Raw genomic sequence first — 12,340 nt, forward strand, 5'->3', positions numbered from 1 at the left:
AGTAAGAGGTGATGTTGATTGTAAATCTATCATGATTGCAGATGACACAACAATTTTATGATTTTTTTCTCTGATCTCAGAAGACTGAAAATTAATTCCAAGATATTTGGAAGTTTCAACTCCATCCACATCATAATTGTAAATAGAATGAGAAATATTAATACACTAATCAAAAGAAAACCTAGTACCAAATAACATAATTTTTTAGGGTTAGTGAAATAGTATCAAACCATGTAGCAAAGTAATTAGTATTTGTTTCAATCAAAGACTGAAGATGAGCTGGATCAGAGACAAAAATCATGTTTTTTTTGTGTTTTTTTTTTTTTTTGCTGTATTTTTATATCCTCTCCTACATTTTTTTTTCATTTTCCCCCAATTTAATGTTCCTTTTTTACTTTTCTTCATTTTTCTTCATTTTATTATATTTCAATTTCATTAATAACTTCGTAGCTGATAATCAAAAGTGTATTTATTGTGTATTGAATATTTTTGATTTTTATTGTTTAGTCTTTTTAATTAAAGAATTTTTAATTGTAAATTTTATGTAATTCAGCTACAAATTCAGCTGCCAATCAAATACTATGAATTGAAATTGAAACAGACAAACAACAAGAAAAATCATGTAAAGCAAGATACATCTAGATAAACACAATGTATTGGTATAATTTGTAGATTAAGATATTCCATTCCTAATTTTGCTTTAAGACTGCTTGCTAATGCAATTGCATTTCCTTGTTTTGATTACTGTGGTAATGTTTGGTCAAACTGTAGTTCTGAAAATATTAATCATCTTCAAATATTTGCTAGAAATCTTTTTTATGCTAATATTTACATCCCTAATACAAAACTAAAACTAATTTCCATGTTAAATTGGAAGAGTATATGACACATGAGAAAATGAGATTATTTAAATGTCTACAGGGTTCTGCATTATCATATTTGACCAATCAATTCCAAATTTACATCCCTAATACAAAACTAAAACTAATTTCCATGTTAAATTGGAAGAGTATATGACACATGCTTTTGAAGCCCAAATGGACCACACATATTTGCTGTGAAATTACAATAATCTCCACCACTGCTAATACTCATTATCATTCAGTTATGGGATTCACACTCATGTATCAAGATGTCAATATTTTGCATTATAAAAATGAACACATTTGATTATCTTTACCAATGGGCAGTTCCATGGCCGAGGTAATGATTTTAAGTTGTTGTGTGAAACATCTAACACTTCAAGTGACGTAGCTCCGCATATCCCACGAGGATTTGATGACAGAGAATTATGGGATAGGTTCAAACTCTGAAGCTTTGAGCATTTCCAAGTTATGTGCTTAGCATCTGCAATTTAAAAATATCACAACATTTAACCATCCCAGTCAGTTTACGGCTGTTATCCAGTTTTGAGGAACAGAATGTATGAAAATTAAATGCATTAAGGTAATTTCCAGGGGTCTGTTCTATGCCGTTATATAGACATGATGTCAGACGTGGATCCAGTTTGTCAAATAAAATTTGATAGTCTGGTCAGGGCTTAAAATTTATCACTTCACAAATATCATTTATCTTAAAAGTATCTCTTCAGAGAACTTCAGTAATCACTTTTAATGAGTATGTATTACATTTTTCTCTATTTGATCTATGTGTACTGAGTACTATTGCTGTACCCATACTTACAAATGCAAGTGAAAATAGTTCCTCCAATCGGATTCAAATTACATTAAGCCCCCATTTGGATAAGGCATCTGCATATTCAGCAGAAGATCGGAGTTTGAATCAGTGAAATTTATTCACTTTCGCAGATTCCTCATCTTTACTAATTAAAATTTATATATCATATTTACTCAAATAAATGCCCTGGGGCGTTTATTGTTGAGAAGGGTTTTTGAGGGGGCGTTTACTCGAGGGAGGCATATATTTCAATGAGACTTTTATTCTTCTTTTTTTTTGTAAAATGGATATATCTAAAAATAATAATAATAATAATAGTTGGATTTGTAGAGCGCATCATGCAAAAAAGCCTCTATGCGCTACATACTAAAATAAATGCCCCTTAATTACACTGTAAATGTGGAAATACAACACATAATTACTGACAAAGTGTGTTACTATGTGATCATAAAAACTTATTGATCCCAACCATGTTTAGAATAAATGTAATTCTACATGAGTAGAACATTAATAGAGTGTGTTGAGAATGTTATTGTTCCATTAGATTTGTCCACAGTCAGAGTGTTTTTATGAGGAAAAAATACACACCACAGGGTGTTTATTCGATGGAGGGAGGTGTTTATTCCAATTGAGGCTCTGGAGAGGGCGTATATTCGAGAGGGGAGTTTACTCAAAGTGGGGCATTTATTTAAATAAATACGGTATTCAAGTATTACTGCAAGATTGTTTAAAGGTAATGTTAAGATACTTATATAGTTGACAACTTGAGTAGATAAAAATAGTCGTTTATATCTTGACTGTGTATTTTTCTATAACTGTGTTAATAATTACTGTTTCCCTTTTTTGACTCTCTCTGGTTGTCGTAGCCGTATCTTCTCTTTTTAATATTCCTTTTCTAGAATTAATGTCTCTAAACATGGTTATAACATCTGACTATCTACCATCTTCAATTTTATTTCTCTTTTTGATAAAACTATTGATGTTTATTTTAATTCATTAGAATTATTTAAAAGTAAAGTTAAAAGTTTGTTTGTATGTTTAGGCTTTTGCTGACTTTCTTTATCCATGTTTTGTATTTAATCGATTTGTCATTGTTACATGTATTCCATTCTTTTAAAGGCAGGCATCCAGCTGTTGGATGTGAATTGAAATAAAATAAAATAATTAATACTGCAGTACCACTGTTAGCTTGACTGGAGAACTTCTTCAATAAAAACTTCATGTTGTTTTTAGACAGCTCCAGTTTTTCCAGTTGTGAAAGACAGAAAATTTCAACAGGAACACAACTTAATTTATTTCTGGACAGATTAAGAGTTTGTAACCTGAAATATAAATTTCATCACATTTAAATAATTTCTTTAAAATTCAAAAAAATTATGGATATATTTTAAAGTATTGTTCGAAGGTTTGCTTGGCGAAGTAATAGCATATATGTTGAAGCTTGCGGTACACCACTGCGGTGTGCCTCAAGCCAAGTTTCAACATATATGATATATTTAAGGACAAGGTGTAACAATCTGAATTTTTTTTTTGACTGGTGTTAGAGCTATGTGTTAGCTGAGATGTAATGTTCCTGCTTCTTGTGCTGTCAACCCTGGTTCAAACCCAGCCAGCGTCGTTCCGCTCCTCGAATAACCCTCGCATGAGAGTTAGGCGAGATAATGGGGTGATGTATACATTATATGTCAGTCCTACGCTGCACTGTGGCTGCTACGGTCCCCAAATTTAAATATTTGGAATTGGACCAAAAAAGGAAAATGTTATCTTTTAATCTTTAATTTTAACCAGACCCATTTAATGATGTAACTATAAAATAAACAATTTGTTTTTGCCATAAACAACTATTTAGGTCTATAAATTTGAAAAATTACAAATGAGAATGACTAGCAAGATATTTTATCTTTTATGCTTGATGGATACTTTGGCATTTATTGGTTCATCCAGGTATGTATTCATGAATACATACCTGGATGTATTTATGTATTTATGAAATAGACTTTTGTATTTAATATTACATGAATACACTTTTGATCTTATCAATCAATTCTCTCTGGTTTTTCTACTGATTAATCAGGATGTTGAAACCAACAGGATGTTTTTTGACTGCTCATGAACTTCCTACCTAAGATTTTTGAATTGTATTAGTGTATATGCAGATACAAATGAACAATTGCTTAATCAAACATATCCACCATAGTGAAATTGGATTAAACAAAAACTGTTGTATGCCCATCATATATATTCATGATATGCCTACAGTATATATGGTCATGTGATGTCATCGTGACCATATTTAGGCATGTTTTGACAGTTTGGACAGGATTCTACTTTGATGAAAATACATACTGCATATGAGCTAGGCCTCTTGTAAAACTTTAGTGTGAACTACCACTAACATGTATTGCAATCCATATTTGGTATTAAATATAAAATCATACTTTTGCAATTTAAAAGGTTTTTATGCTATACCCAAAGGTGGGATATCAAGACATTACAAAAAAAAAATGGCTCCAGCGGGAGCGTGTGTCTACTGCTTTTTTTGGCTACCTATAACTCATAACCAATCCACTCTTTCTGTGTTGGCAATTCACTTGAATAATTGTACAAGTGACAAATTGTTGACTTTTTATTTCTTTTATAGGACAGGTCTTATCTAGGCACGGCATCATATTTTGTAGGCTTACCATATAAGACTTCATTTCTATCTTTAGATTATGAGGCATCCCATAATTCCTCAAACCCGATTTGCTCTCACAACTTACAAGTGAGACAATAGCTAAGTGTCTACAGCCCCCTGGGGCTACTTCGCACCATCGTACATGAGCCTGACATGCATGCGGGACCCCGGAAGACAAAATGCAATAGCGGCGCCAATAAAAAGCCCCACACTTTCTAATTCGATATGTCTATGAGAATTCAAAAACATTTTTTGGCAAACTACAATATTTTAATGGAAAGAAACCACTTACCCAATTTTACAAACTTCCATGTTCTGACTAGGTTCTGGCAACTGTTTAATCAAATTGTTTGACAAATTCAAATGTTGTATACTTGGGGAGCACCATAGCAACTCCGATGGAATGCTCTGCAGGTTATTCTTAGACAGGTCAACATTTCCAAGCTGATCATTGTATTGTGGCTGATTTAAAAACTTCAGACTGACCACTGGTAACCTTTTACTACTCCAATGTGCTGTAAGTTTCTGAAAGATATATTTAAAAAAAACCAAAGAAATTTTTTATTAACTTCTAACTGAAAAATAGAGTAATATCCCTAGTCAATTAACAGATGATTCCTAGTATTTGTATCAGCAAAATTTTTGGAGTAAAAGGTCTGTACCAGGCATGGGGTAATTGTAATTTGTAATTGTAATCAATTGTAATCATTACATTTTTAATAATGTAATTGGGTGTATGTAATTTGCTTCAAAATGTAATTTGTAATTGTAATGTATTTGTAATTTGAAAAATGTAATTTTGCAATTACATTTGATTACATTTCCATACTGTTTGTGTTTATAAAGATCTCAAATTGACATCCACTGGATGGCAGAAAACTCACACTTTATTGTTTATTCAGAAATAGCTGTTGTCAACAGTTTATCCATGGACGAAAGAACCAAATTTTCCCAATGGTTGTTATTTCACATAAACCAAGGAATTGTTGATTTGCTTTAAATAATATGCACTATTATAAACAATTTTCCCCTGCTGAATTTTAGAGAATTCCATGATTCTAGGTGTATCTTCCCCTAACTACCAGCCGGTGTGTCAGTGTATAGCAATGAAGTCAAAATGCTAGAATGACCCCCCCCCCCAGTTTAGACAAGTATAATCGTTCCTAGCACTCTCAGAAATACCCTGAGACGGGTATACTCGACGCTGGAGCGCGCACGTGTTAAAAAATGGGGAGAAAGGAGCAGGAAATTAAAAAACAAAAAAAGTCCTATATGGATTCCACTTGGCCAACAGTTAGTTTAAACAGTTAGGGTTTGTTTATTTATACGATACATTATACTATTATGTCTTTACATTTTAGGCTTATATTTGTTTACTTTTTATTCAAATTATTTACAACTTACAGAAAGAAATTGTACTCTAATACAAAAGCCAATGGTATTATTACTGTGTATCTATTCCATAAACCATTCAAATGGTCTAAGGCCCTGTTTATACTTGCAACAATAATGATAACAATAAAAAGCTAAAAAGCAATTGTTCATATATAGAAAATAAGAGAAATAAAAAGTTTTTACAAAAGGATGATTCAATAAAAATTTATTGTGTATACGATGACAAAATATTTTGACAAATCAATTAAAATGATGTAGATAAAATCGTTATTACTACTACGATTTAAATATTTTTTTTTTACTAAGATTACATTGTCATCAATTTAGCAGCAACAGTATATCTGGCGAAGAAAGTCTTAATCACTGGAATGCATTTTGACAGTACATATTTTATGGGCACAGGCTGAGGGGGGAGTGGGGGGTGGTGGTGGATTCACTCCCTAAAGTTCTGTTCTGTTTATTGTATCCTCGAAAAAAGTACAAATTGTGACCAATAAATTAAAAGAATTATTAAATCTTGTTTTATATGTATGATCAGTTATTTCAAAATAGTCAGCTAAATGGTGATGAAACATGGTTATTAAATAAATCAGAAATAAACTTAGAAACACATAATTTATGAAGCTTGTATATATTTCTAATATTTTAAGAAAATTAAATAATGGTGAAGAATGTGCTCTGAAGTGCGAAAACGTTATACATCTGACACAATTTTTTTGTGTAACTAAAAGAGATCTTAAATAAGATTCAAAGAGCTGCCCTATACCTCAATGCCATACATCAAATGAAGCTGAACAAAAGCATTGTAAAACAATATTAAGTTGACAAGTTAGTTTCACTAAGTAGGTTAAAATACTAAAAAATTTTTCATTAGAATAGAAATTTAGTTCCGCATACTAAATGTTCGCACCACCCCTCTCCCCACAAGCCAAAACCGGCGCATGTATTTTTGGATATTAGGTAGCAAATCTAAAACTGATATAGTCACTCATCAGACACTACATACATCAATACACAATATACAGCTAATCTACAGTCACATATGGCATGTACTCTGCCAAGGAAGGAAACAGACAATTTAAAGTAGCAATATAATACTGTATAAACAATACAAGACTATTAAAGAGTAGACAATAAAAACTACAATCACTTCCTACACTTGGTTTATAATTGGCCGAAACCAATGCTAGTCAAAGGCTCCTGTTGAAGATGACGTTGGACGAAGTCACATGACATATCATATTTGGTACTTATGAGGTCATATGGTGGAATTTCTAATAATTCCTAAAATTGTTCCTAAGGGGGAATTGACCGAAACCAATGCTATTTAAAGGCACCTGCAGGAGATTACGTTGGTCAAAGTCACATGACATATCACATCTTGTACTTATGAGGTCATGTGATGCCACTTCTAACAATGCCTACATTTGTTCTGAAAGGGGACGTCTTAAGGAAGGAGAAAGTATTGAAATTGAAAGTGTAGACAAACCACGATACTATGCTTCCAAAAGTAATATTGGTCTTTACTTTGAAAGATTTTAACCTCAAAATAATAAAGGGGATACAGGGTTACATAATTACATAGGCCTACTTTTCTTGTAGATACACATCAACTTTAACAAAAGATAATTGATTGTATATTACAATTTGATTGGTTAATAATAATACGGGGTCCCAAGTTGGAACAAATTTGCAGGGACAGGCTATTTTCCGTGAGATCCTTGCTTGCTCACAAAAGTGCAGGAGGCCTTCTCGATTTGCGGGAGACTATAGTTACTTGCTGGACACTCAAGACACCCACAGATATCATTTTTCCCTTATATAATTTAGTCAGATTGTGCAAAAATATATTCCAGAAGGTTAAAAAAGAATAAATATTGAATCACAAAATGTCTTGAATCATCATTTTTTCCACTTTGTGCGTAATACTTTTTTCAAATAAATGAACTTTGTATACAGTACTTGAAAAAGGGTGTCATCATTAAATTATCTATCATAATAAAATGATCTTTGACCAGTACTAAATTAATTTGACATCTATAATAATGTCCAAAGTTCACAAAAACAGAATTGCTGTATATTTTTTAGATTTACTATATTTTCAAGTAAATAAATGCTATGCTTCTGTTTCCTGTTCTCTCTATATTGGTTTTGGTGAGAACTTGGGAAAAACACAGTGCTAAACAGGTTTGTATTTTACTGCTTGTTGACTTGGTTAATATATGTCTACAACTTTAATAATTAAATGCAATTCAAATCTATTTTACTATTTTGCCTATTTTGTTTTAAGTAGGAGTTTACAATAAATGAAGCCTCCAGGGAGCTGTGTTGTTCTAGATTGCTTTCAAAAGACTTAAAACAAGGTGTGGTTTTTGCTTGGTTTTGGTCTAAAGTGCTCTAATAATAATCCTAGTTTTACCACCCTGATTATTTCCACCACATGTCATCACTAGTAGCACAGAAGATCAACTAAGACTAACCTACTCATTAATGTAAATCACGTTAAATGTTACAAATAAATTGATTAATTTAGGAGAGTTATCAATCATTTATAATCTAATTCAGGAAATTACCGTAGGACGGTCATCAAAGTGAGTCAGAAAATATTAATAGGAACATGTGTTCTGTCAGGAGCAACTTTTCTTATGAACTATATTTTCACAATTTCTTAAAAGGAGGAAAATCAAACTAAAATTTTGATACTTTTTTTATGTTATAGCAAAATGGTTCTCCCAGAAAAATCTATGTGGAAAAGAAAATATGAAAATAACATCTATATTAGCAGGTTCACTAAAACAGGCCAAATATATCATAAAATATCATAAATTATATTTATCAGCAGATGGTGTGTCCACAAAAACAATCGGTATAATACAATTTTTTTCCAGATGGAAAGTATTAATGTAATTGTTCATGACATTTTAGATGCATTGAAGAGTACTTACCTAGACCCCTGATTTATCTCCACTTATTTTTCCAGTATTTAGGTAGGGGTGATATGCTTTCCCGAGTACTTTAAGCTGGAGTAGATAGCTTTCATATCTCCAAATCCAGGACAAAGCGTGAGAAGGAATGGTGTGAGATGGGCTACTCCCTAATATTGAAGGTTCATGGGCGTGGGCCTTAGATACATTTTTGCCATTTAATTGTTATTATTATTATTATTATTATTATTATTTATATCATTTTATAGCGCCTTTTCTTTGTAAGTACAAAGCGCTTCTTTTCCCTGGTCATTGGGTCCACGTGCTTAAATGTTGCTGCTGATACTCGGTGAAGGAGCAGGCAACACAAGGACACAAGCGAAATGTACAGGTATTTTATACTTTCTAAATTATTTCATGTTTGGTTAGGATTCTTTTCTCTGTTGCCGGGATGGGGGAGAAGGGCTTCTATCTCTATAGTTGAAAGTTTAGTGAAGTTTCAAAAATTCCTAATTCTTGAGTGTCATTCAGAGATAAAATATCAATGTAAATAAAACAATTGTGTCTTTTGTGTTTTTTCACAAATATACAGCAATTTAATACATAACGACTGCTTTGAAAGCACTTTACATATGTTTTCAGAAGTGTTTCCTGCCAAACTCCATAGTGTGATTTAACTAAGCAAGCAATTATAAGTCATTTTTTGGTATGTATGTGTACTGGCATTGTGCCAAATTACTTACTTTTCTAGACTATATATTATAAAAAGCCGCAATTGCTCGTCATTCCGGTTTCGATGTATTAAAAGATTGATATTTAACTTACAAATGCCTTAAGTCTCTTGAGCGAGCAATTGTGGCTATCGGAGATATTCGCCCATTACTGAACCTATATTTTGTGTCAGGCTAGCGCAAAATCCGGTGATCATCGGTAAACCCGGAAGTAGACCTAGGCCTAGCTATCTGTCGTCATACTCGTGTTTATATTGAACTATCCTCCTAACTGCATGTTGAGCCTGGCGGCGTACATTTTTATTGTTACAACGTCAATAATTTTATTAATATTTTATTATTATAATTAAGCCTAGGCCCTTATCTTAGTTGGCCTGCCCAAGTAAGGGTTGTTTCATTTGTCACCTAAATCCCTTTTTATTTTTTTTCGTTGTGATCGCAATTTAGTGATGATGCATACAGTTAGGAAATTGAGCCCAATCAACACCTATGGCTAAAACTGTTTTTTTTTTTTTTTTTTTTTTTTTTTTATCTATTTCAGGTTAAAGTCAGAAAATGAAGACCAGTGAATTTTATAAGGAGGCTGAAAATGGGCAGAGATGAAAAAGTGAGAGGTTGACTCTACAGGTCATTATTTTTACTCCATTGCGCTGCTTTCTTGTCTCCTTCTCAATCAAAATAAGATTAGATGTAATTTATAATAAATTGTAATGATTTTTCAAATTTTATGAACTTAATCAAAACCCAGGAATCATGCTTTATCATTTCCACTTTTTTTTCCTGTTAATTTTTACATCATAAATTCAATAAATACTGTAACAATAAAATAGCGTACAGAAGAGGAGTACAATACTACAGCAACATAAACTACTACCTCCTTGCATAAAAACACCATCACAAATATACTGTACTGTCACAAGTATGTTTAACAGTGAACACAGGCATATAGGGCCTTATATAATTTAATTTTTAAAAATAATATTATGGATACATGATTAACAGTCCTAGCGAGTATATCTGCCGACTGTACATGTATTACGATAACCCCAGAGAGGTGCGCAACTCTAGTACTCTAGGTCTCTAGGATAAATGGAAAAAGCATTTGCAACAAACGTCCATGCTTTGTCGCATGTAGGGGCTGGAGCCTCCCAACAGTACCGTACTAGGCAATATATGGGGCTAGGCTATACCTGATCGAGAGTGACAGGCGTACACGTTACGTCCACCATCCTTGTATCTAGGCCTGAATCCATATCAAACTGTTGATAGTCAAAATATTGATACTCTAGATTTACCGTTTGATTGGTATTTTAAAATTGAATAGACCGTTAGCCATCGAGCATAAAATATTAAAACAATCGTCATGATGTAGGCCAAGGCCAGTCCCCATTTATTGTTTCTGCAACATTTAGGTGGTGTAAACTGTTTCCTGGTATGATGATGGTATAATACAACGTCGATAACCATGAGAACAAGGAGCATGCGCAAAGCAATTGTAATTAGTTGTAAATTGTTGATAATGATAAGAGCGGTGGTACTGCGGGTTATAAACTTTGATGTTCGGTTCGAGATGTTTCCATGTAATTTTACTGTTCCCTGGTATAACCATGGAGGAATTAGTTATAACTATTATTCCTCCATTGTATAATCATGGTATAAAATTACTGATTTATAATTGGTTTGGCTGAAGATAAGTAGTTTATTTTCATACTTCATGAAAATTATATAATCAAAATATAAAAAGATATTTAAAATAACAAACAAAAGTTGAATAGTTCAACAGTCCATTTGTCTAGGGTGGGATTTGAGCTCCGGAACAAAGCTATCATAAAACAATTATACTTTTTTTATGTTTAGCTGTTTTTCCATTCAATTCTTTTTGTTTTGGTTTGTTACTGATATTAGTTTCTGTTTTAAAGTTTGGGTTTTTTTTGACATAGGGTAAAAAAGAATTATTCAACACACCTCACTATATACACTGAACTTTAGACCAATCTAAAATTATAGGTATATTTCCATGAAAAGTGAAGAGGAAAATATGAGTGTACATAATATAGTATGACAAGATAATTAATCAGACTCGATAACTGCAGGCAATAAGTGTGAACCCTCCGAAACTTTCATACTACACTATAAACACGAGGTAAAAGGAAATAAGTCATTTCCAGCATACACACACACATGACACAGAATATGTCATGAACAATACTTAAGTAGGTTCTATTATTAAATTGCTTACACCTGTTTTGGTCGTCTTCATACCAACTGTGTGGGAGTCATGCATGGTTGGTTACGATCCTTGACACAGTGTTGGGGGAGGGGAGTTGGGCAGAATCCTAAAATATTGCATTAATGACGTTTTTAACAACAAGCATGTTTACTATGACATTTTATTATATTATGTAATGTTCATACTATAATTATATTGGGTCCTCTTCAGTAAATAATTTAAAAAAAAACACATTTCATGATGTGAATGATTAAAATTGAATAAAATAAAAAAAGATATTTTACGGTAAAAATAAATGTACGATTCCTGTATTGAAATCAACAAGAAACTTAAGAGTAGACCTCTTGGGACCCACATTATATTATGTAATGTTCATAATTATATTGGGTCCTCTTCAGTAAATAATTAAAAAAAACCACATTTCATGATGTGAATGATTAAAATTGAATAAAATAAAAAAAGATATTCTATGGTAAAAATAAATATACCATTGAAATCAACAAGAAACTTAAGATTAGATTAAAAATATGATTTGGCCTAAATTTATAGGAAATCCCAGAGAGAACACGTTACTATGGCTACATCAACGACCCACACCACGAAACAGGATCTGGTTTCCTGGTTTCCATGACCATACGAGTGATGATGATGTTACACACCACAGCTGTTATTGTACTGTACTGCAATTTTGAGCAACCCATGTCTT

The 12,340-nt window shown here is 32.3% G+C and overlaps 1 protein-coding gene across 1 annotated transcript in view; it reads right to left on the reverse strand.

The window, feature by feature from the left end:
- LOC117110753 (leucine-rich repeat serine/threonine-protein kinase 1-like) overlaps positions 1–12,340 on the reverse strand; it is a 40,521-nt gene that overhangs the window by 16,976 nt on the left and 11,205 nt on the right. The window contains exons 6-8 of the mRNA XM_033253550.1: positions 4,647–4,879; positions 2,857–2,999; positions 1,181–1,347 (exon numbers count right to left, since the gene is read on the reverse strand). Of these exons, the coding sequence (XP_033109441.1) occupies positions 1,181–1,347; positions 2,857–2,999; positions 4,647–4,879 (543 nt within the window). The remainder of the gene's footprint in view (positions 1–1,180; positions 1,348–2,856; positions 3,000–4,646; positions 4,880–12,340) is intronic.

The sequence above is a fragment of the Anneissia japonica genome, unplaced genomic scaffold, assembly GCF_011630105.1.
Source record: "Anneissia japonica isolate Jap-2015-1 unplaced genomic scaffold, ASM1163010v1 scaffold2756_len2360902_cov194, whole genome shotgun sequence".
Taxonomy (NCBI): domain Eukaryota; kingdom Metazoa; phylum Echinodermata; class Crinoidea; order Comatulida; family Comatulidae; genus Anneissia; species Anneissia japonica.